The 23,981-nt window shown below is 33.9% G+C and overlaps 1 protein-coding gene across 3 annotated transcripts in view; it reads left to right on the top strand.

The window, feature by feature from the left end:
* Positions 1-23,981, top strand: part of GREB1L (GREB1 like retinoic acid receptor coactivator) — a 137,138-nt gene that overhangs the window by 25,888 nt on the left and 87,269 nt on the right. For 2 of the 3 annotated variants that reach the window (XM_031946545.1, XM_031946544.1), the window contains exons 4-6: positions 5,353-5,529; positions 12,237-12,413; positions 15,600-15,722. In XM_031946545.1, coding sequence (XP_031802405.1) covers positions 5,353-5,529; positions 12,237-12,413; positions 15,600-15,722 — 477 coding nt within the window. The remainder of the gene's footprint in view (positions 1-5,352; positions 5,530-12,236; positions 12,414-15,599; positions 15,723-23,981) is intronic. The other variant, XM_031946546.1, reaches the window with a different exon arrangement.

The following is a 23,981-nucleotide window of genomic DNA, read 5'->3' as shown; positions in this document are numbered from 1 at the left end:
GTTCCCCTCCCCAAGACAACAAACAGTGAAAGACATAGCATACTATTCTTGAAGCTTTTATATTGTGATTTTCCTTGTGAGTAGTTTTATCAAAGTCTACATACATATGATAAGTGGAAGCAAATTCCCAAAATGAGAAGTTGAATTAAAATTTTAAAGTAAAATCATATCATAAAATGGTCTCAATATCATTAATCTCTGACAGCCTTATTTTCTTCCATAGCTACAAACCTGGTTCAGACTCTTCTTTTGATTCCACAGTTATCCTTGATCCTGAAGTTCATTCCACATTTTCTCTGACTTAAAGGCTTGTTTGGACCCTTAGCTCCTTGTTTTTCTTTGAGCCAAGTTGTCTTCTGTGAGTTAAAATACAGAGAAATTTATAGACATGGTGACCACATTTTCCTAACCAAAAATTGGAACATATGCTTTAACCAAGAATATTCTTTTTGCAAAGTCTTGCAAAAAGATTATATTTTTTCTTCTCTTCCTCTCTTCAAAATGGGACTCTGAAAAATCAAGGCCACATGGTTGGAATAGCTATGAGGGAGCAGGAAAGACAAGAAAGTGAGAAAAAGGAAGAGTCCTAAAACCTAAATTCTAAGCTCAGTTTTGTCACTGGATAAGATAATTTTATGGTTGTTGACAGGTTTCTAGATTTTAACTTGTTTTTGAGTCATTTCAGTTGTGTTCCATTCTCCATGATTCCATGTGGGGTTTTCTTGGCAAACATACTGGAGTGGGTTTGCCATTTCCTTCCCAGCCCATTGCCTTGGTAACCTAGATATGAGAAAGGAGAACCATGCTTTCTAAGGATAATAGATTTCTATCAAAAGTACCCCCCTATCTCCTAAAGATAAGGATTTTATATTAGAGGGGGAATGAACAAAGCTTTTCTGATCTAAAAGTAAGCATTTGAGGTGCCTTTTCTCTCTACCCAAATTCCATTGCTCTGTGTGTGTGTGTGTGTGTGTGTGTGTGTGTGTGTGTGTGTGTGTGTATCTGAGATAACCGCTGAGCCAATGCTGCAGACCTTCAGTCTCCAGTAATTTACTATACCCAGTGATAGTTCCAGAACTTTTTCTAGTATACATCATTTGATTTTCTAAGCAGTCTGCTTATTATTTAGGGAAAATTGTTTCTCTCCACTCCCTTTTCCACTCCATTGCCCAATTGTGTATTACAGCCAAAATCTAATATCATCTCCAGAAACATTCATTTTTTATTTTTGATGGCTTACATCTGTTTGCATGACTTTGGACAATTCATTTAGCCCCTCCTGGCCTCAGTTTCCTTGTCTGCAAAGTGAAGGATGGGAGAATGAACAAGAAAATGTCTAAAGTGCTTTTGGCTCTAAATCCTGTGATCTTCAGATCATCAAATACTTGGAATGTGCTAACCAAAAGATGAAGCAGTTCCTACAGTGCTATACAGCATATTTATAGCAAGGCTGGGTCCATTCTCTCCTTGTGATAAAATTTGCTGAAAATATTGATACTCATTCTGTTCTTAGACACATATTCTTTTAGGTAGTCTGTTGCTTCTCTCCACATCTGCCTGGTAGATGAACTAGAAAAGCAGCAAATGTACATATGTAAATATGTACACATACAGTTAGTTATTTCTCTTTTGATTATATATATATGTATTAATTTTTCTGCTTGATATTCAAAGCCCTTCACAGTTTGGGCTCCTCCTCCATTTTTTCCAACTTCTTCATCCTCATGTTAGACACTCCAATCCTCTATATTTGAAAGGCTTTCTCCATCTCCACCTTTTGACTTTTTTTTTTTTTTTAATTTAATAGCCTTTAATTTACAGGATATATATACATGGGTAACTTTACAGCATTAACAATTGCCAAACCTCTTGTTCCAATTTTTCACCTCTTACCCCCCCCACCCCCTCCCCTAAATGGCAGGATGACCAGTAGATGTTAAATATATTAAAATATAACTTAGATACACAATAAGTATACATGACCAAAACGTTATTTTGCTGTACAAAAAGAATCAGACTCTGAAATATTGTACAATTAGCTTGTGAAGGAAATCAAAAATGCAGGTGTGCATAAATATAGGGACTAGGAATTCAATGTAATGGTTTTTAGTCATCTCCAGAGTTCTTTTCTGGGTATAGCTAGTTCAGTTCATTACTGCTCCATTAGAAATGATTTGGTTGATCTCGTTGCTGAGGATGGCCTGATCCATCAGGACTAGTCATCATCTAGTATTGTTGTTGAAGTATATAATGATCTCCTGGTCCTGCTCATTTCACTTAGCATCAGTTCGTGTAAGTCTCTCAGGCCTTTCTGAAATCATCCTGTTGGTCATTTCTTACAGAACAGTAATATTCCATAATTTTCATATACCACAATTTATTCAGCCATTCTCCAACTGATGGACATCCATTCAGTTTCCAGTTTCTAGCCACTACAAAAGGGCTGCCACAAACATTCGTGCACATACAGGTCCCTTTCCCTTCTTTATAATCTCTTTGGGATATAATCCCAGTAGTAACACTGCTGGATCAAAGGGTATGCACAGTTTGATAACTTTTGAGCATAGTTCAAACTACTCTCCAAAATGGTTGGATTCGTTCACAACTCCACCAACAATGAATCAATGTCCCAGTTTTCCCATCCCCTCAACAATCATCATTATTTTTCCTGTCATCTTAGCCAATCTGACAGGTGTGTAGTGGTATCTTAGAGTTGTCTTAATTTGCATTTCTCTGATTAATAATGACTTGGAGCATCTTTTCATATGACTAGAAATAGTTTCAATTTCTTCATCTGAGAATTGTCTGTTCATATCCTTTGACCATTTTCAATTGGAGAATGGCTTGATTTTTTATAAATTAGAGTTAATTCTCTATATATTTTGGAAATGAGGCCTTTATCAGAACCTTTGACTGTAAAAATATTTTCCCAGTTTATTGCTTCCCTTCTAATCTTGTCTGCATTAGTTTTGTTTGTACAAAACTTTTCAGTTTGGTATAATCGAAATTTTCTATTTTGTGATCAGTAATGATCTCTAGTTCTGCTTTGGTCATAAAACCTTCCCCTTCCACAGGTCTGAGAGGTAAACTATCCTATGTTCCTCTAATTTATTAATAATTTCATTCTTTATGCCTAGGTCATGAACCCATTTTGACCTTATCTTGGTGTCTGACGTTAAGTATGGATCAATGCCTAGTTTCTGCCATATTAGTTTCAATTTTCCCAGCAATTTTTATCAAACAGTAAGTTCTTATCCCAAAAGCTGGGATCTTTGGGTTTATCAAAGACTAGGTTGCTATATTTGTTGACTGTTTTATCCCTTGAACCTAATCTATTCCACTGATCAACTAATCTATTCCTTAGCCAATACCAAATAGTTTTGGTAACTGCTGCTCTATAGTATAGTTTTAGATCTGGTACAGCTAAGCCACCATCATTTGATTTTTTTTTCATTAATTCCCTTGAAATTCTTGACCTTTTGTTTTCCATATGAACTTTGTTGTTATTTTTCTAGGTCATTAAAATAGTTTTGGGAGTCTGATTGGTATAGCGCTAAATAAATAGATTAGTTTAGGTAATATTGTCATCTTTATTATATTTGCTCGCCCTATCCAAGAGCATTTAATATTTTTCCAATTGGTTAGATCAGACTTAATTTGTGTTAAAAGTGGTCTGTAATTTTGCTCATAAAGTTTCTGATTTTCCCTTGGCAGATAGATTCCTAAATATTTTATATTATCAGTAGTTACTTTAAATGGAATTTCTCTTTGTAACTCTGACTGTTGGATTTTGTTAGTGATATATAAGAATGCTGATGACTTATGTGGGTTTATTTTATAACCAGCAACTGTGCTAAAGTTTCCACCTTTTGACTTGGAGCTTCCTTCAAGCCCCAGCTAAAAATCCCATCTTCCAAAAACTTTTTTGAGAACCTTCTTAACAATAGTGCCCTCCTAGCCCTTTTTGTAGTGGCTAAAAACTGGAAACTGAAAGGATGTCCATCAGTTGGAGAATGGCTGAATAAATTGTGGTATATGAATATTATGGAATATTACTGTTCTGTAAGAAATGACCAACAGGATAATTTCAGAAAGGTCTGGAGAGACTTACACGAACTGATGCTGAGTGAAATGAGCAGGACCAGGAGATCATTATATACTTCAACAACAATACTATATGATGACCAGTTCTGATGGACCAGGCCATCCTCAGCAACGAGATCAACCAAATCATTTCTAATGGAGCAGTAATGAACTGAACTAGCTATGCCCAGAAAAAGAACTCTGGGAGATGACTAAAAACCATTACATTGAATTCCCAATCCCTATATTTATGCACACATGCATTTTTGATTTCCTTCACAAGCTAATTGTACAATATTTCAGAGTCTGATTCTTTTCTACAGCAAAATAACGTTTTAGTCATGTATACTTATTGTGTATCTAATTTATATTTTAATATATTTAACATCTACTGGTCATCCTGCCATCTAGGGAGAGGGTGGGGGGTAAGAGGTGAAAAATTGGAACAATAGGTTTGGCAATTGTTAATGCTGTAAAGTTACCCATGTATATATCCTGTAAATAAAAGGCTATTAAAAAAAAAAAAACAATAGTGCCCTCCTTCTAGTAATTAGTGCCAGTTTATTATAATATGAACATAGTAGTTTGCATATTATTTCCTCCATTAGACTGTAGGCTCCTTTAGGGCAGGGCCTGCCTTTTGCCTTTCTTTATATTCCAAGTGATTAGCATGATGCCTGGAACATCATAAGCACTAAATGCTTATTGACTGACATAACATTGTCACTTTAGTGCAGTGGCTCTTAATTTGGGATCTGTGAATCCATACATATGGGAGTGTGTGTATAAATATATATATATATATATATATATATATATATATGGTATGTATATATTAAAATTGCATTTTGATATAATTGGTTTCTTTTGTAACCCTGTCATTTATTTTATGCATTTAGAAACATGACTATCAAAAGAGTTCCATAGGTTTTACCAGACTGCCAAGGAGTGGTTAGGAGCTATTGGTGGATCAAACTATGCTGATATCGATCTGAAGAACTCCTTCTGTAGGTCAAAGTAGATCATATTAGTCAAAAACTTTGCCTTGAACTGAACAGATAGTTTTCTATTGAGATATCTGTTAGATCTGTGTTTTTCTACATTTTGGAGGCCTCTATTTTAATGTTCATTAGTGACATACCCTATTTTCTTTGGGCAATAACTCGACCTTCGATATAACCAGAAGGGTTATTTAGAAAAACCAAATTTATTCTTCCCGTATTTTTTATCCCGTTTTTCTTTTTTTTCCTTTCCTGGGCTGTTTTTTAGGTTTTTGTCAAGCAGGAAAAGATTTACGTTTAGTGTCCCTGTGTATGGAACAAATTGAGATCCCTGCAGGTTTCCTTCTAGTGGGTGCCAAGTCTCCAAATCTTCCTGAACATATTTTAGTTTGTGCTGTAGACAAGAGATTCCTGCCAGATGATCATGGAAAAAATGCACTTTTAGGTGAGTATCTGGAACCCTTTTTAGCTTCTTGCTCAAAATGAGTTTTTCAAATCTACATTTATTTAAAATTACAGTCATAGAAAGAAAAGTAAGAGTTTACTCAATGTATTTGTCTAGCTGAGACAGTGGTAACCAGCAAAGTTATCACAGAAGGTAAACAAAGTATGATTAATTGAACAAAGCAAAAAAAAGAAACAGGGTAGGGAATTGTTTAAGATCAAGCCACATGGTTACTCTGAATTTCCAGTCTTGAGATATGCAGTAGGACACATACAAGAAGTGCTCAGAAAAGAAATCAGACCTGGGTGACCTAAACTTTCTTGCCGTAACAGTCTTTTAGAAAGTACAGTCAACAACATAAACACATAAGTCAATTACTAAACATTAAGTACCTTTTGTATGCCAGGAACTGGGTGGGTATACAGAAAGAGGCAAAAGATGATACGTGCCCTCAGGGAGTTTATAATCTAATGAAGGAGATGACATGCAAACAAATATAACAAAAAGCAAACTATATACATGACAAATAGAAAATAATTAAGAGGGAAGGTACTGGAACATGAACCACAGAGGTAAGCTAGTTCCACAGTAATATTTGTCCCTCTTCTCAGCAGATATAGATCATCAGATATTAGTTAGATATTCTCTGTCACACCCTTTTCTTAGAAACTTTTACTCTCTACCAGTCATAACAGGTTGTAAATTATTCCTAGAAATGCACATTTCTCTGGGTGAGGTGATTGCATATAACTAGACTCCTATATATGTACATGAACCATTTGGTTTGACTACATTCCACACTCTTTTCTCTCACATGTACATACATATATATGGTAGTCCTTCACATGGAATTTATTCATTTGAAAAGGAATTCACTTTAGGAGGAAAAACTAAGCAAGAATGGTGAAGCATTTAACATTTTTAGCTTTACTCTTCTCAGAATATTTATCTGAACTAAGAGATTTGGTTAAGCAGATTTTTGTAGGTTTTCAACATATATAAAAACTAGTTAAAAATGTATTTTTTAGTTTCTCAATATGATGGAACTTCTCTGAAGGACTTTAAAAATAGCATAGACCCATATAACTGGAATGGTTAAAAGAGTAGTCTTCCCCAGGGGCAGCTAGGTGATTCAATGAATAGGATAGAAGCCCTAGAGTTAGGAAAACATGAGTTCAAATTAAAATTATGGGTCATGTCCCTAGACATGGGATCTTATAATTGAATGTGGGGGTCACAAAGTTTTGATTTTATCAGTAAATGCTTCATTTGTATATCTGTTTTATATATCTATATATCCTGGGTCAGGTAAAAATTTCTTGAGCCAAAAGAGGCATTTGGAAAATTTCAGGAAAAGTTTAAGAAGCTCTGCTCTATATAGATGCCAAGATAATATTCCTAACAATTCCTCCATAATTATTAGTGTTTTCTCCATATTAAATGTAAGCTCCTAAAAGGCAGAGACTGTTTTGTATCTACAGTACTTGATATATGTATATATATATAATATGTATTATATATATAATATATATACATATATGTATATAGATATACCCACACATATACATATATATATATACATATATGCTTTTAATAAATGATATCACAGCTGTTTGTGTGTGTAATCATCATTAATACAAAGGTCAATGTCAATGATTATGAGAAGAGAGATAATAATAGCTGCCTTTTATGTACACACAAATGTATATTCAGCACATTAAAGTTTTCAAAGAATTTGATATTCATGATCTCATTTAAAATTTTTTTATTCATTAAGCATCTACTATATACTATATGCTAGACACTGGACATCTAAAGAGAGAAAGGAAGTACCCCACCTTTAAGAAGCTTACATTACATTGGAAAAAAATACATACATATGTATATGAAGTAAATACAGAAGTAATATCCTTATGAAAGGATATTAGCAACTGGGAGTGTCAGAAGATTCATGTAGGAGACCTACATACAGAGGTGTGCTAGTTAAATACTTAACAATGAGTTTAGGGTGGGAGTATAGGTGGGAGTATAGCACTTTAAAATTATTTTTGGATTACTTACATTTTCTCTATCCCTTTCTTAAGTCTAGACAATCAACAAAATAGTAAATTAAGTCCTGATTTTTAGCATTGCTCATTCCAGTGATATCAGTGCACACACTGAAAACTTAACAATTGGTTCTGAGCTGGACTTCTGTACATCACTGTCTATATGTTTGATATTGTTGTTGTTACTTGCTTAAGTCCCGTCTAATTCTTCATGACCTCACTTGGGATTTTCTTGGCAAAGATACTAGAATGGTTTGCAATTTCTTTTTATAGATGAGGAAACTGAAGCAAACAGGGTTAAATGACTTGCCCAGAGTCACATATCTAGTAAGTGTTTCAGGTCAGATTTTAAGTCAGGTATTCCTGATTCTGAGTCCAGCACTCTATCCATTGCTCCACCAACTACCTTGATTCCATAAACTATCCCATTATACAGATGACAAAATTGAGTCTGAGAAAGGTTACATGCATTGCCCATGATTATACAGATAATAAGTATATAAGTCAGGGTCAAAGTTTAGTTCTCTACCCACTATACCAAGCTGTAACAGTTATTCCAGTAGCTCCAGCGAAAAATGTGAAATGGATGAAATTAAATTTTAAAAAAATTATTTGACTTTTTAAAATTTAGCTAATATAAAACAATTGACTAAATAAGAGGGAGGGGCTAAAAGAGCCTGGATACTGACTTGCTAATTTTTTATTTCTCAGTTAAACAGAGAGACCCATCTACCAAACCAAACACTGGTTTAAGAACATATAATATATGTTCTTATATAATAAATGTAATTTTTATTTTATAAATAATATATAATTATTTATATAATATATAATGTCATATAATAAAATGTATTATGGAGAAAGATGACAAATCGTGATCAACATGTCATTTCACAAAACAGTAAAAAACAGTGGAGGGTAAAATATCCCTTGAATAAAATTGTGCAAGACTCAACTAAGATCATTCTGAGAGTATTTATAGATGAAATTGCAAGGAAAATAACAAGCAGTCATGAAATGGAACATATTAGCCAGTGTTCCTATAGTAATTTCTTCTTATCAGTCCTAACAATGGAAATATATTTGTATTCTAACACTTCAATTCCTAATGTCCTAAACAAAGATAAAGAAACAAGTTGGTTTTCCAGATGGATTGTTACAGCTCATCAGCCTGCAGTCCTATAGTTGAGGGGAACATGTAGAGAAATCCAGATTCCAATATAGTTATTGTTTGTTGATTTTACTTTTTAAAAAAAGATTATTAAAAAGCCATTATAAAAAAGTTTTGTTCTGTAGGACAAATGCAACTTGAAAGAGCCTCTTCCAACAGGGTGTCTCTCATGTATGTGTGATATACATACATATATATATATATATACATATATATATATATGATAATAACATTCCTTGAGATATAGCAACAGATTTAAATCTATTCAGCAAACCTCCAAGTTTAAATATCTTGCACTACATAAAACAGGCAAACATGCTCACCAAAGATATAGTCCCATGTTATGCAAAATGACTTGAACAATATCCAAACAGGAAAGAAGACTCCATAGAGATCCTAAATTTCTCCAGATAATCCCATTTGTGTCTGCCATTTTGATGATTGCATAAGCCTTCTTAGTGATTTTCCAACCATTCACAAAACTTTGGTTTAACAATCCACATAAGAAAAAAGATTGTGAATGGAGAATATTTACCTCCCAGATTATATATCTTGAGTAATTACTTCAACACCAGAAATCTCATTATTATGAAAATTGATTAATCTTTGATACTTTCTAAGCACTCTCAATTGCCTTTCCCCTTTGCCTGGAGGTTTGGAGGGGGCAGCAATAAACTCATCCCAAAGCTATCTTTCAGAGAGGGCGCAGAACTTTCTAATGATTTTGCATTATTCATTAGCTTCTCACAAAATCATTTCTCCCCTACCCCCCAGGCCAAATGCTCAAGGTGAGGGGAAGAGGAGGAGCTCCTTTCCAGCTTCTTTTTTTGTGTATTGTCTTCCCTCATTAGATTGTAAATTCCTTGAGGGCAGGAATTATATCTCTTGTTCCCATTTGAATCCTCAGAGTTTAGCTCAGTGCTTGGTATATGTTAGGTGCTTAATGAAATTTTGTTGACTGTTGTTTATTAACTAGTCACTTCAGAGAGATAAAGAACTAGGCTTAGAATTGAAGTAGAGAATTAAATTGAACTTAGAAAATTCCACATGGGAGTTGTGAACGAATCCAACCATTTTGGAGAGTAGTTTGGAACTATGCTCAAAAAGTTATCAAACTGTGCATACCCTTTGATCCAGCAGTGTTACTACTGGGTTTATATCCCAAAGAGATTATAAAGAAGGGAAAGGGACCTGTATGTGCACAAATGTTTGTGGCAGCCCTTTTTGTAGTGGCTAAAAACTGGAAACTGAATGGATGTCCATCAGTTGGAGAATGGCTGAATAAATTGTGGTATATGAATATTATGGAATATTACTGTTCTGTAAGAAATGACCAACAGGATGATTTCAGAAAGGCCTGGAGAGACTTACACGAACTGATGCTGAGTGAAATGAGCAGGACCAGGAGATCATTATATACTTCAACAATAATACTATATGATGACCAGTTCTAATGGACCAGGCCATCCTCAGCAGCGAAATCAACCAAATAATTTCCAATGGAACAGTAATGAACTGAACCAGCTATGCCCAGAAAAAGAACTCTGGGAGATGACTAAAAACCATTACATTGAATTCCCAATCCCTATATTTATGCACACATGCATTTTTGATTTCCTTCACAAGCTAATTGTACAATATTTCAGAGTCTGATTCTTTTTGTACAGCAAAATAACGTTTTGGTCATGTATACTTATTGTGTATCTAATTTATATTTTAATGTATTTAACATCTACTGGTCATCCTGTCATTTGGGGGAGGGGGTGGGGGGGGTAAGAGGTAAAAAATTGGAACAAGAGGTTTGGCAATTGTTAATGCTGTAAAGTTACCCATGCATATATCCTGTAAATAAAAGGCTATTAAATTTAAAAAAAAAAAAAAAAGAAAGAAAATTCCACATGATCCCAAGTAAGTCTTCATTACAAAAACAAAATCTTTTTAGCACCATTATTTTTCTAGTGATGTTTCACAGCTACAAATCATGGGACACCATGATCTCAGAGGGGTCAAAATTGCCAGTCATCAAAAGGGCAATGAAAAAATGCATAGTGAGTGTAAATAAGATGCCACAATGTTACTGGTCACTACTTGTACATGAAAAATAGCATTAAAAAATTATCAAGGTTGTGTTGGCTTAGAAAAAAAGGTTGGTTGTGTATTAAGAGTAAGTTAGCAACACATATTATACTAATCTATCTGAAATAGTAATAAATTTTGAGCAGAGTTTTAACTTATCCACGAGCTTTTTAATAAATTGATAACTATTCCAATCTAATTGGATTCCCTTGTTTTATGCATTTAAAAACATTATTCCAAGAATGAGTTAAAAGACTTCATAGACTGCCAAAGAAGTTGAGAGCCCCTTAACTAGAGTAATACCACCTTCACATTATGATAGACCTTCCATTGAGATTGTTGGAAAGACAAGAAATGCACATCCTAAGAAGCCAATGATCTTTTAAACTATAGAAGAATATAATTCTGATGGATGGTTTTGATAAGCATTAAAGCACTTCAGAAGTGTATTTAAGATAAAGTACTTATTGTTCTTAAAGCATATTGACCTATGGTAACCAAAAAAAAAAATCTGCCATGCAAATGAAGAATATGATTCTACTTTGGTAGCAAAATCAGAAAGATAAAATGGTAATGGGAAGTAGATATAATTTTATAGGCATATATTATTTTTGAACCAAATTTCTAGTATACTGAAGTCCTAAACTTCTTAAATTAAAGAGCAGAGTTGTATCCCTCAAATCCTGCAAATAGTAAATTTTCTCATTCACTCCCATAGCTTTGACCACCACCACCTCTTCACGTAATTCTAAAGGTTATTTTGCAACCCTGATCTCCTTCCCAAACTCCCTATCTATATATACAACACTGTAGAGCTCAGCTTCTGAAATTGTGGGTCAAGATTCAATGTGGGATATTATAACTGAATGTGGAGATTTGCAAAAGTATAATTTATTATCAGTAAATGTATGATTTGTGTACTTATTTGATTTACCAATATACCTAGAGTCATGTAAAAATTTCTTGGGTAAAAAAAAGAGTGGTGAATGGAAAAAGTTTAAGAAGCTACCATTTCTACCTTCATTCCCCACTCAGATATATCACTGTTCTTCAAAGCCATAAGTTCAAGACCAAGCATATTATCTTTCTCCCTAAACCCTATTTCTTACATATCATCATTAAAGTATTTATGTATCACTTAAAGCTTTGCAGAGTGCTGTGTGTATTATCTCATTTGATCCTTACAACAAACCTCTTATCTTCATTTATAGATGAGGAAACTGAGGCTGAAAGGTATTTTCACTAACCTTAAAACGTTGGGGAAAAAATGCTGATTTGACTTTGTCCACTCCATCTTTTCACCTATTCAATTGATTTACAAAGCATATCCAGTCTGCTTCTTCCTTCCCAGCACTCTGGTATTTGTCAATAGAATGACTATTTTGTGTTTGATCCCTTTCCCCCCTTTTTAGGATTTTCTGGAAACTGCATAGGCTGTGGAGAAAGAGGATTTCGGTATTTCACGGAGTTTTCCAACCATATCAACTTGAAGCTCACCACGCAGCCCAAAAAGCAGAAGCACTTAAAGTACTACCTAGTCAGAAGTTCCCAGGGTGTCCTGTCCAAGGGGCCTCTTATCTGTTGGAAAGGTGAGGTGGCCCAAGTTCAGCAACATGTTCAACTCCTCTGTCTAGTCCTGCAAAATGGGAGGAGGAGAGAGGAACAGGGACTTGATGACAATGACAAGTGGACCTCCCAAGGTCTACGTTTCAGGTGTGGTTATTAGTCTAGGAGTAAGAAGTATATATGCATGTAGTTGTGTGTTTAGGGGTAATTTTCAGCCTTTACAATTACCCCCCAAAGAACCCTCCATAAAATCTCTCCTATTCCTACAAATTAGGGGGGAGTTATTGAAATAACCGTTTTCTATGCAATAATCTTTTGATATCTCAAAAACATTTGCATTTTCCTGTTTCAGCCTGATCTGAGTCTATTTCCAGTAAAATTTACACACTTTATTTTTTCCGAAGAAAAATGGTATTCAGTTAACATATTTATAGTAATCAAATATGAATAATTTGCTTTGCCTTTAATTTTAGGAACTTGAACCAAGGACCAGCGATTGGAGAGGTGGGAATGGGGAGTGGAGTAGGATGTGTATTTATATAGTTCCTCCTATGTGCCAGACACTGTGCTAAGCACTCTCAAAAATATTTCTTTTCATCAAAAGTGAAACTTGATTCAAATGTCATTTCTTCAATTGTCACAGTTTCAGCCAGTAGTTCTAATTGCAGTGAAAGTATAGCAGTCTTACATCACTGCATATTTCAAAAGAAGGACTTCTTTTCTTCTTTCAAAAACACCTTTCCTGAAAGCTTTCATTTGTTGTGGCTAAATGTATGTGTAATTGTTATTTGTTAAGCAGACAACAAATACGATGGTATAGTAAATTTATAAATGTCTCCTTTCCGATAAGTACAGAACTACAAAGGAAATCACATTATTTGCCTATTCAAGAAGTAGTTGTAGCTCTTATTTCCAGTATTTTCAGATCTGAAAACTTAGGTGTCTTGGCTTTGGGCACACCTTCATGCAATGATGCTGTAAAATATTGGTTTTGAAAACATGCTTGACTATAATTATGCTGGGGAATTTTTCTTTAGAAAAGTAAGATCGAATTACTCCTGAAATCCAAGTAAAAAGAAAATGAGCACTTTCTATTTCTCTGAACTTCCATCTGAAACTGTCTTAAGATCATTTTACCTCTTTGTTGTTGTTTTAGTGTATCCATCTTCAGATATACCTTAAGAGTTTTTGAAACTTTTCTGACTAGTAGGACTTTTTTCCCCCTAGGTTGTATCTCAAATCCATATAAAGTATACAATGTATATATCTATATCTACATTTCTATCTCTATCTATCTAGCTCTCTCTCTCTCTCTCTCTAGATAGATATCTATATCGAGAGAGAGAGAGAGAGAGAGAGAGAGAGAGAGAGAGAGAGAGAGAGAGAGAGAGAGAGAGAGAGAGAAAAAAGAGGAGAGAGAGAAGTGGGGGAGGGAGAAGGGACAGGGAAAGAGAGGGGGGAGTACGAAAGGAGGGAGGGAAGGAAGGAGAGAGAGACAAGAGAAGAGAAAAGAAGAAAGAAGTGGGGAGAGGAAAAGAGAAATAGGAAAGAAAGAGAGAAGAGAAGAAAGAAGGGAGAGAAGTGGGTGAGGGAGGGAAGGAGAGGGAGAGAGAGAGAGATCCTAAAGGTTGATAGGTAGCCACTAATGGTTATTGGATAGTGGGGAGGATGATAAATTCATAATAATAATAATTAACACTTACATAATGCCTACTATGTGCCAGGCCCTGTGCTAAACATTTTCCAATTATTATCTCATTTGAGTCTCAAAACAACCCTAGAATGAAGGAGCTCTTATTATCTACATTTTTGGAGAAGGAACTTGAAATATTCAATAGTGAAATTCCTTGCCCAGAGTCACACAGTTAGTAATCTGAGGCTAGATTTGAACTCAAGATATACCTGGCTCAGTGCAGATTCTACTGCACTACCCAACGATCAGTTCTACACTTTAGAAAGTCTCTTTGGTAGCTGAGTGGAGGACAGATTGAACTAGGAAAAAAACTTGAGACAGGATGAACAGCTAGAAGCCCATTGCAATTGTAAAGATGATGAAGAGGTGGTGAAAACCTGAACTAGAGTATTAGCTCTTTGAGTAAAGGGAAATGGATGTATATGAGAGATGTTCTGATGGTAGAAACAATTTTGGAAGTAGTTTAGATACATGAAATTAGTGCAAAATATAAGCCTATTTTAGTATATATATATATATATATATATATATTTTTTTTTTTTTTTGGTGAGGCAGTTGGAGTTGTTACTTGTCCAGGGTCACACAGCTAGGAAGTATCTGAGACTGGATTTGAACTCAAGGTATTCTTGACTCCAGGACTGCTACTCCATCCACTATGCCATCTAGCTGCCTTTAATCTTTCTGATTGTAATAGATGCCTATACAACATCAAATTCATCAAATTGTAGATATCCAAAAGCAATTGTAGAATTTAAGCTCAAGAAAGAGATGAGGGCTGGATATATATATATCTGGATATCTTCATAGATATCATTGAATTCATGGTAATTGATGAAATCATCAAGTGAAGCAGTATAGAAGGAAAAGATGATATACGATTACTGAAATTTAATATCTATCTGCTAATTTCATGTCCATTCAACATGCCTAGATCTTAGAGCTTTGTAATTTCTGTTTTTCTTATATGAAACCTTGCATTTACTGAAGTTAGCTGTGACTGAGTGGGGAGACCTAAAATCCTTCGGAGATCATCTGACTGAGTTTATTGGTATATGTTTGAATCATTCCCAGACATAAAATTAACTAGGGTTTGGAAGATTATTGAGATTTTCTCAATTGTTGTCTGTTAACCTTTTCCTACAGAGGAGGCTCAACCTGATTCATAAAAATGAACATGATGATATTTGTAGAAATAAGGCTTAAATTATCAAGTTGCACTTATTGCTCCCCCTCCAACCTTTACTCTTAACCTCCACCACATACATACTTTTTAACCATGAGAGGAGACTAGGAATTTGTAATTTGTAATATTTTTTTGGTACTTATTCCATGGGAGTCAGGGTCAAGTGATGGAGGCTTTATGAAGATAAAATGATTTACCCTCGAAGGCCAGCTCTTTATTTTGTCAGTTAGGTTTTAATCTTCACAGCTGTAACCACCAGATCCTTGTCATTACATCGCCAAAAGCCTGACGGGTGCCTCCTCCTCATGCAATGTGGCTCTTACTCATTTCTAGAATGTAGAAGCCGACAATCCTCTGCTGCTTGCCTCTCTGCTAAACCAAATTCTTCAGTGTCATCAACGGTAACCCCAGAAAATGGAACCACAAATGGATACAAATCAGGATTCACTCAAACAGGTACGGGCTATTGTTTTCTTTTGCATCTTCAGGTGTACCAATGTGCATTCTGTCAGAGGGACTTAGGTGTGCTGCAGCTAGAACCAGAGTAGGGCTGATGATCGTGAGCATTTGTACCTCAGAAATTGGCAGGCGTTACAAATCAGAGCTTGATTTGTTATTTTTTGATTGTCTAGACTTTAGAAAATATTAATAGTGCAAGCTCAAAAGTGTGTTGTGCATGCATTTTCCTGCCTCAATCAATAAAACCTGAATCATAGCATCAGGTATCTCCATCTGAGAAATATTGTGTGACTCTGGGCAAGTTATAGGGTAATTGTTTACCTGAATTAGTAGAGGGAAATTCTTACTGAGAGTAAGTGTCAGTAAAATCACATTTTTGTGTATAGATGTACACACTCACAGATGTATATCATGTATGCTCAATGTATAAATAAGTGAAATGATAATCATAAAGTGATTAGTACCTATGTCTGACACATAGTAGGCTTTTAATAAATGCTTTTTTCCCTTCTTTCTGGTATATGTATATATTCATAGATATTCACATAGGTATATTTATATAGAAATAGAATATATAGAAATTCTATGTACAGTTACAGTATATGATTTGAGTGGTTATTAATTGACAGGTCCTATGAAGTTTATGTGTATATAATCCTAGGCAAGTTACTTAACTTCAAAATATATATATAATACATATACATACATGTATATATATTCATACATAAATACACACTTTTGTGTGTAAATATATGTATATATGTTTATATACACACACATTTATGCACACAGATTTTTTAAAAAATTGTCAAGACTACCAGATAGTCAGTCTGGTCTTGGAAAGTTGCTTAGCTTCAAAATTATATATAATACATACACATGTGTATATACATTCATACATAAATACATGCATGTTTTTGTGTGTATGTATATATATTTATATACACACATTTATACACATAGATTTTTAAAATTTTTTTAAAACTACCAGATGGTCAGTCTGGTCCTGACCACTCAGTAAATATTGTTACCTGATTAAACTAAAGCCTATATAAAATTCTGACCTTCCTAAGAACAATGAAGGGGAGGGCTTAGAAGATAACCATAAAATAGGAGGGGGTGGGGAAAAGCAAACAGGTCCAAGATTATGAAGGTTGGAAAAGAGAAAGATAAAAGGCCTTGAAGGACATTATTAGTTACATTAAAAAGAGTAGTCATTTTTTCTGCTGAGAGGAAAAGAAAGAGAAGTTTATTTAAAGGACCATAGAGGACTTGAGCTTTATATAGGAAAGACGTTCCTCATGGAGACGTTTTTAAAAATCTAGTATCTGTTACCTAGGAAGGTTTTGTAATCTTACTCTTGGGATCTTTTCCAGAAAAGAATATATTATATTTTATTAGTGTGGTCCTGCTCAGAGAGCAAGGAATAGGTCCTTTCAGAGTCAGAACTCTTTATAAATATAAGATCACTTAATTAAATGTATTGCTGGCAAGCAGCTACATTTGCAGCAACTACATACAGTTCAATGGAATAGGATTTTGATCTATGCCACTTTTTTTCCCAATGATTCCATCTTTACAATCTTTTTAGGATTCGTAAAGTGGATTTTTGTTTTAACTTTTAATGCCACATTTATTAAGAAAGCCTAATTTTGAAACTTTTCAAAAGATTGTGGCTCTTCTTACTGAGTCTAGCCAGGGTAGGAGCGAGAACAGCTCTTTGGATTGAAAAAGAGAGAAAAGAACGAGAAATGGGATTTATATTTGCATTAAAAATGCTTCATTCTTGCACACACAATAATTGTTGACACAGATGACTGCACTTGAACTTTAGCTTTGATGATTAGCTTGATTCTTTGTTCTACCCTATGCTTTTAAAGTGGAACCTGAGAAATGTAATTCTTGAACTATAGTGCTGAGAATGAAGAGATAAGCAAAAATGTGACCTTGTGTCCTTGAGATGGAGCTTCTGCTGGTCTTCAAAATCAGGAAGACCTAGCTTAGTCCTGACTCTGACATAGAGACTGTAGGAACTTGGGCTCTCAAAAGCTCTCTTAAAACTATGAATTGGAGATTAGGTGTCAATCTATATTAATAGGGATTTTTAAAACAATGGCTTCCACACAACACATAAATCACAGGACCAGCCAAAGAGAAGAGGTAGAGTCAAAAGAATGCTAACTCTGACTGGTATTAGAGGATTTGGGTCCAAATTTCACCTCCAGTGTTTATTATCTCTTTCATCTTGAGCATGTTCCTTAATTTTATTGGACCTCAGTCCCCTTATCTCTAAAACAAAGGCGTTAACAAGATTGAAACTTCTTACACTTTTTCAACTCATGACCCCTTTTTGTCCCCCAAATTTTACTTGATCCTGGGTATAGAGATCCATAAAATAAGTGTACAATCAGACATTTACAATAATAAACCATTATTTTGCAACAGTAAAAAAGTATCAAATATTCTACCAAAATTTATTTCTTTATGTAAAAATAAACAAACAAATCTCTCTCATAGTATGGAAATTTGCTTTCATTTTTTATGAATGGTAAAATTATATATAAGATTAAAGAATTGTTTTAAAATAAATTTATATGAATTCCCTTTCAATCTAGATGTATTTAAAATGTGATCATACTAAAAACCAAAACATCACAAGAGTGTAGTTTTAACTATGCTTAGCAAAATTTTCTTGGAAAGGTGAAGTTTTGTTCTAAAAAGTAAAGAGAATCAAGATTAGGTCATTGGGAAATTAGGAGAAAAGCCCAGCTATCCCATAGACCAAAGGCTAATAAAATAATTATTAATGTAAGGAGTTATTCCTAGTACAGATATTCCTGTACTTTCCAATAATAGCAGCATCTATATAACATTTAAAGAATTGCAAAACAGTCAACATATATTCTCTCACTGATCATCACAACAATCCTGTGAGGTAGGTGCTATTATTATCTCCATTTTACAGATAAGGAAATTGAGGCTGAGAAAGGTTAAATGACTTGTTCAGGATGAGCCAGTTAATAACAATCTGAAATTAGCTTTGAACTGAGATGATCTTGCCTGAGCCAATACTGTTTATTGCTTGTCCCAACTGCTATCTAGTTTTCCAACAATGTAAAGATATAGTCAGTTCATTTTAGTTGAAATTAGGTATTAAAAACAATTGCAGGATCAGCTCAGAAAACTTGCTCAAAAGAAAGACTGAAAATGAATCCCACGAAGCTAGAAATTTCAGTTCAATAAAAATACAGGGTGCTTGATGCTTAAACACTCATTTAGTGATTCTCATAAATGCTAGAAAATAGGAGACGGTCAGAATTGAACATTAGCATTCCAATTCTCCTATAAACATTAGTCAGTGTTTACAGAGGCACTTTGCCTGATATAGCAAGCTTCATCCTTTCTTAGATTATACTCCCTTATCAGCTAGGGGAACACAGTGTTTAAACAAATTTGCATTTAGTCATGGCTTGTGGTCAAGGTCCCTTAGAAGGAGTGGTTTGGATCACACATTGCATTCTATTTGGAAGAGGAAAGGATTTCTTATTTACACAGTTTTTTTCTTGAGTCCACTTTCCAGGGGTTTATAATAATTGTGTATATATATTTTATGTACTGTGTATTGCTTTCCTTTCATCCTTTGCAAATGTCTTTCTTTTCACTGACTTTCAATCAGTTAGTTTGATAATACCTACTGTAATGAATAAGACTTTAAAAAATTTTCATATTGCCCCCTCTTTTAAAAATAGCATGTCTACAAAAAATCCAACTTGACCAGGGAAACAATAATTTGAAAGAAAAAATTTTCAGATTGAAATGGGTTTAGTAAATAACTTTAAGTAAACAATAAGTTTTCAAGTAAAACTTTAATAATAAAATGTAAGAAATTATAGTAACAAAATCTGTAATACAAAATTAACAGAATTAACATATTTTGTGTAAAACAATTATGACAGTCAATTCTTTTTTTCAGTACTTAGCCATCTTTTTAATAGTTGCTGTTGATTGTACTGACATTTTAGCATTTAAGACAATCTTAACTTTATTCCTTGTTTAACTTTTTTTTGCTCTATGAATTTTCTCTAAAATGAAAAATGAGATAGTAAAAAAAAAAAAAACTGTTTACTTCAACCAACTCCATTATGAAACTCGAATTTGCTAACATGTTGGCATTTCAGTCTTTTTCTATTTATTTTCTCCAACTCTCTTGAGCCCCAGAAATTTGTAGCATAGGCCCCTCTTTCCTCTATATCATTGTTTTATCCTGGTATTTTAAATATACCTTTTAGTAATAGCATTTCTATTTCTCTCTTTATAAAACACCTTGACTCCAGTTATCCATCAGTATGAAATTCCGTTGGTCACAGAAAATTTTTTGCTATTTGGTATTGATGATAGTTACAGGTCCTTATGCTGGTATCTTGTTTTAACTTGCCCTTGTTATTCTTTTGTTATGGCATTCAGTTTCTGTACATAATTAGAAATTTCCTGTCGAATTTACAAATTATTAAGACAGATGTTGCCAGGTGAGTAAACTTCCCTAAGAATAGGATGATGTTCTTGTTTGGAGGGTCCATCCAATTCAGCAATGTGCAGTGAGTGCCAATTATATATCTAGCTTTTTTTTAGTCCACTAAGCTAATGCCTTGTGTCTTGGGAGATTTTTTTTTTACTTAATAGTTTTTTTTCTAATTACATGAAAATGTCTTGAATGATTATTAGTTTAATGATAAGTGCTGTCTTTTTAATATAAAGATAATACCATCATCATCTCAAAGATGAATATTATCACAGGATGTTCAATTCAATAATTGTTTACTGTGACCTACTATTTACAAGATTATGAACTAAGTACTAAGGAATGTTGACACATAAGGCAAAGTTCTAGCCCTGGTGAAGCTTGTATTACTATAGTAGATAACAGCAGCTATACAAATGACAACAAAAACAACTAAAAACGTAAGCAAAAAAGTTAGGAGAAAGAGAAGTTTATTTCCATTTTGAGAGTTCAGAAAATACATCATGATCATGTTCAAAGGTAGGTGAAACAGTTGATATGGGTCTGGAAATATGAATAATATTTCTACAGGGAGTCAAAAGGACAAGATTTTAGATGTAGGGAATGGCATAAATAAAGTCATGGACACAGGGAAGCAGGAGATGATATGTTTGTAAATTAGGAAGCTTGTAGGAAGATGAATCGAATAGGAAAATGACAAGATTGGAAAATGATGTTTGCATGATAATATTTATAATAGCTGAGATTTTTTATATAGTACTTTTAAGATTTGATCATGGAATGTGGAGTGGATTGGGAGAGGAGAATGAGTAATGGGTTCATTTAAAAGGCTATTTCAGTAGTTCATGATAGAGGTAATGACAAATATCATTAGTATGATAACAGTAATAATAGAAAATGGGACAATTAAAGGAAATATGTTCTGAATATGGAATTTACAAGACTTGACAATTGATTGTATTTGTGAGATAAAAGAAAGGAAGAAATTAGCCTTTATTGTAACAAAAGGCATTTCTTAAGTTGAATTAGAGAAAATAATAACTTTTTAATTATAAGTGTTTAGGGAAATGGTGGTACCAGGGGCAAAAATTAGAAAGTTTTAAGGAGGATATTCAAGGAGAAGTATAAGAATGGTATTGGACATGATAAGTGTGAAATGCCAGTAGAACATCTATATAGAAATGTCCAATATTTGGAATATTGTTTGGAACTCAGGAGAGAACACAGAGTGGGAAATATAGTTTTTATAGTTATTTGAATAGAGATAATAGTTGAAACTACAGAAATGAAGAGATTGCTGACATATTATGGGTATATGAATATAATTTTGTTGTAAGAAATGATAGATATGAAGAATTCATAGAAATACGGGAAAATTTTATGAAATAATACAAAATAAAGAACCAGAACACACACATACACCCTCTCTCTCTCTCCCTCTCCTTTTCCACATATATATGTGTATATATATATATATATGTATATGTTTATTTATTAATTAAGCATATAAAGAGTAGAATGATGTTAATGAAAAATATTAAAAGGCACCTGAATTCAGATTAATTGCAAGAACAAAGTTGGATCTAGAAAATAGGATAAAACATCTTCTCACCTTAGAAGTGAGAGGCTATGGGTTCTAAGCATTATATCTACTTGTAGACTTACTTGCTTTGTTAGCTTTGTTTAGTTGTTTTTCCTTGTTACTGATTAGAGTTAAAAAGCTGGTGGCAGAAAGTGGAAAATTATATTGGGAGATGACTGATGTTAAGAAAAACCTAAAACATCTATTTTAAAAACTGTGGTAAAAAATGTATATCATTACTGCAACAGTTAAAACAAACACAAAAATCATTAATAGTGAATGTTGAGAATTATCAAGATCAAGCTTTGCTCCCAGGAAGAGATATGCAAAGATACTTCTTTAGCATCTTTGCAGAACTGAGGGGTTACATATGGTGAATATTGCATATCACATCAGATTTTTTTTGATAGGTTGATTGGTTTTTCTGAATTTTGTTTCTCTTCCAATTTTAAAAATAATTTATAAAGGAAGGCTCTGGAAGGGGGGAAGAAGAAGGAAATGTCAGTGATATAAAAATGAGAAATATCAATAATAATATTTTTAAATGGTGTGTGTGGGGAGAGCCAAAATCCTGGAGGAGGATAATAAAATGTAAGAAATTATAGTAATAAAATCTATAATACAAAATTAACAGAATTAACATATTTTGTGTAACTAACAATTATGACATACAATTCTTTTTTTTTCACTCTCACCGATTCCTTTTATGACCAATAACATACAGTTTTTAAAGGGTACAGATCTATATGTGAAATTGGCTGTTTCCTTCAGGGTACAAGTCCTGTAGATACTTCCTTAGATGATTCTTGGGGGTCTGGGCCTGGATTAGTTTGAGATTGGGCAAGTACCCTCTATTAAATCAGGTGTGGTTGGGGGAGAAAGAGAGTAGTAGCAGACTCGTGGAAGGAGATTATAGGATACCAAAATTTAGAGGTAGAAGGAATCCTTGAGGACATTTTACAAATGAAGAAACTGAAATTTAGAGAGGGCTCCATATTCTTATGAAATCATAGATGGAAGGGGTGGAGGGGAAATTTCAGATACTGGTAGCGCAACCAAGATGAAGTAGTCCCTGTCCTTAAGCAGCTTAGATTCTATGGGAGGAGAATAGGGATGGGGCATTTCAGTCAACACTAAAAGGATAGAAACTCCCTGAAGACAAGACTTGAGGAAGAGGAAAGAGTCTAAAGTGACTTCAAGGTCATAAATCTTGATGATTGGAAAGATGAGTGCACATTCAGCAGATATCTACTTCTATTTCTGCTATGTTTCTGCCTTTCCAAGAAGTGCTCTTCCATCTTCTACCTCCAAGACCACACATTTTCATAACTTACCATAATAATGCTTTATTTGACTCTTAAATGTTTTAATTTACATTAGTGATATCACTTAAGCAATATTATCATACAGAACATTAAATATTATACTGAATTTTATTTAATTTCTGCACTAAACTCTTTGCATCTATCTTTGGTCTTGGTCTTCATAGTGGATCATAGAACTTGTTTTTTACCTCATACTTGAGTTTTCTGTTGGGAGTCAGAAGATCTCTTTAGGAATCCTAACTCTAGCAGTTACCACATATATGACTTTGACCCAGTCCCTTAATCAACAAACTTGGACCTGTTTTCATACCTTTAAAATGGGGTTGAGAGGTTAGGGGAAGAGGCTGAACTAGATAACCTCTTAGATTTTTTCTAGTACAAGATGTGATTCTATGATTTTCCAAATTAGAAAAATATAATGCACCAGCAGGATGTCTAAATAGGACAATAATCAGTCAATCAGCAGGTATTTTTAAGTGCCCACCGTGTTAGACTCTGTGCATAGATACTGGTGTGATAAGAGAGAAAAGTATTTACATAATACCTATTATAGGGCCAGGAACTATTCTAAGCTAGTACTAACAAATATCTCATTTGATCTTTACAATAACTTTAGGAGATAGGTGTCATTATAATTCCCATTTTGCAATTGAAGAAACTGAGATACACAGATAAACTGACTTGCCCAGGGTCATAAATGTCTGTGGCTAGTTTTGAATTCAGATTTTCCTAATTCCAGACTTAGTGCTCTATCCACTATTTATAAATACAAAGGATGTAGTAAGTGCTGTTTCATTAAGCTTACTATTCTAGTAGCAACATATAAAAAT

This window comes from Sarcophilus harrisii, chromosome 1 (genome assembly GCF_902635505.1).
Source record: "Sarcophilus harrisii chromosome 1, mSarHar1.11, whole genome shotgun sequence".
NCBI classification, from domain to species: Eukaryota; Metazoa; Chordata; class Mammalia; order Dasyuromorphia; family Dasyuridae; genus Sarcophilus; species Sarcophilus harrisii.
Note: the sequence above shows the minus strand (reverse complement) of the source record. Positions and strands in the feature narration are given on the sequence as shown.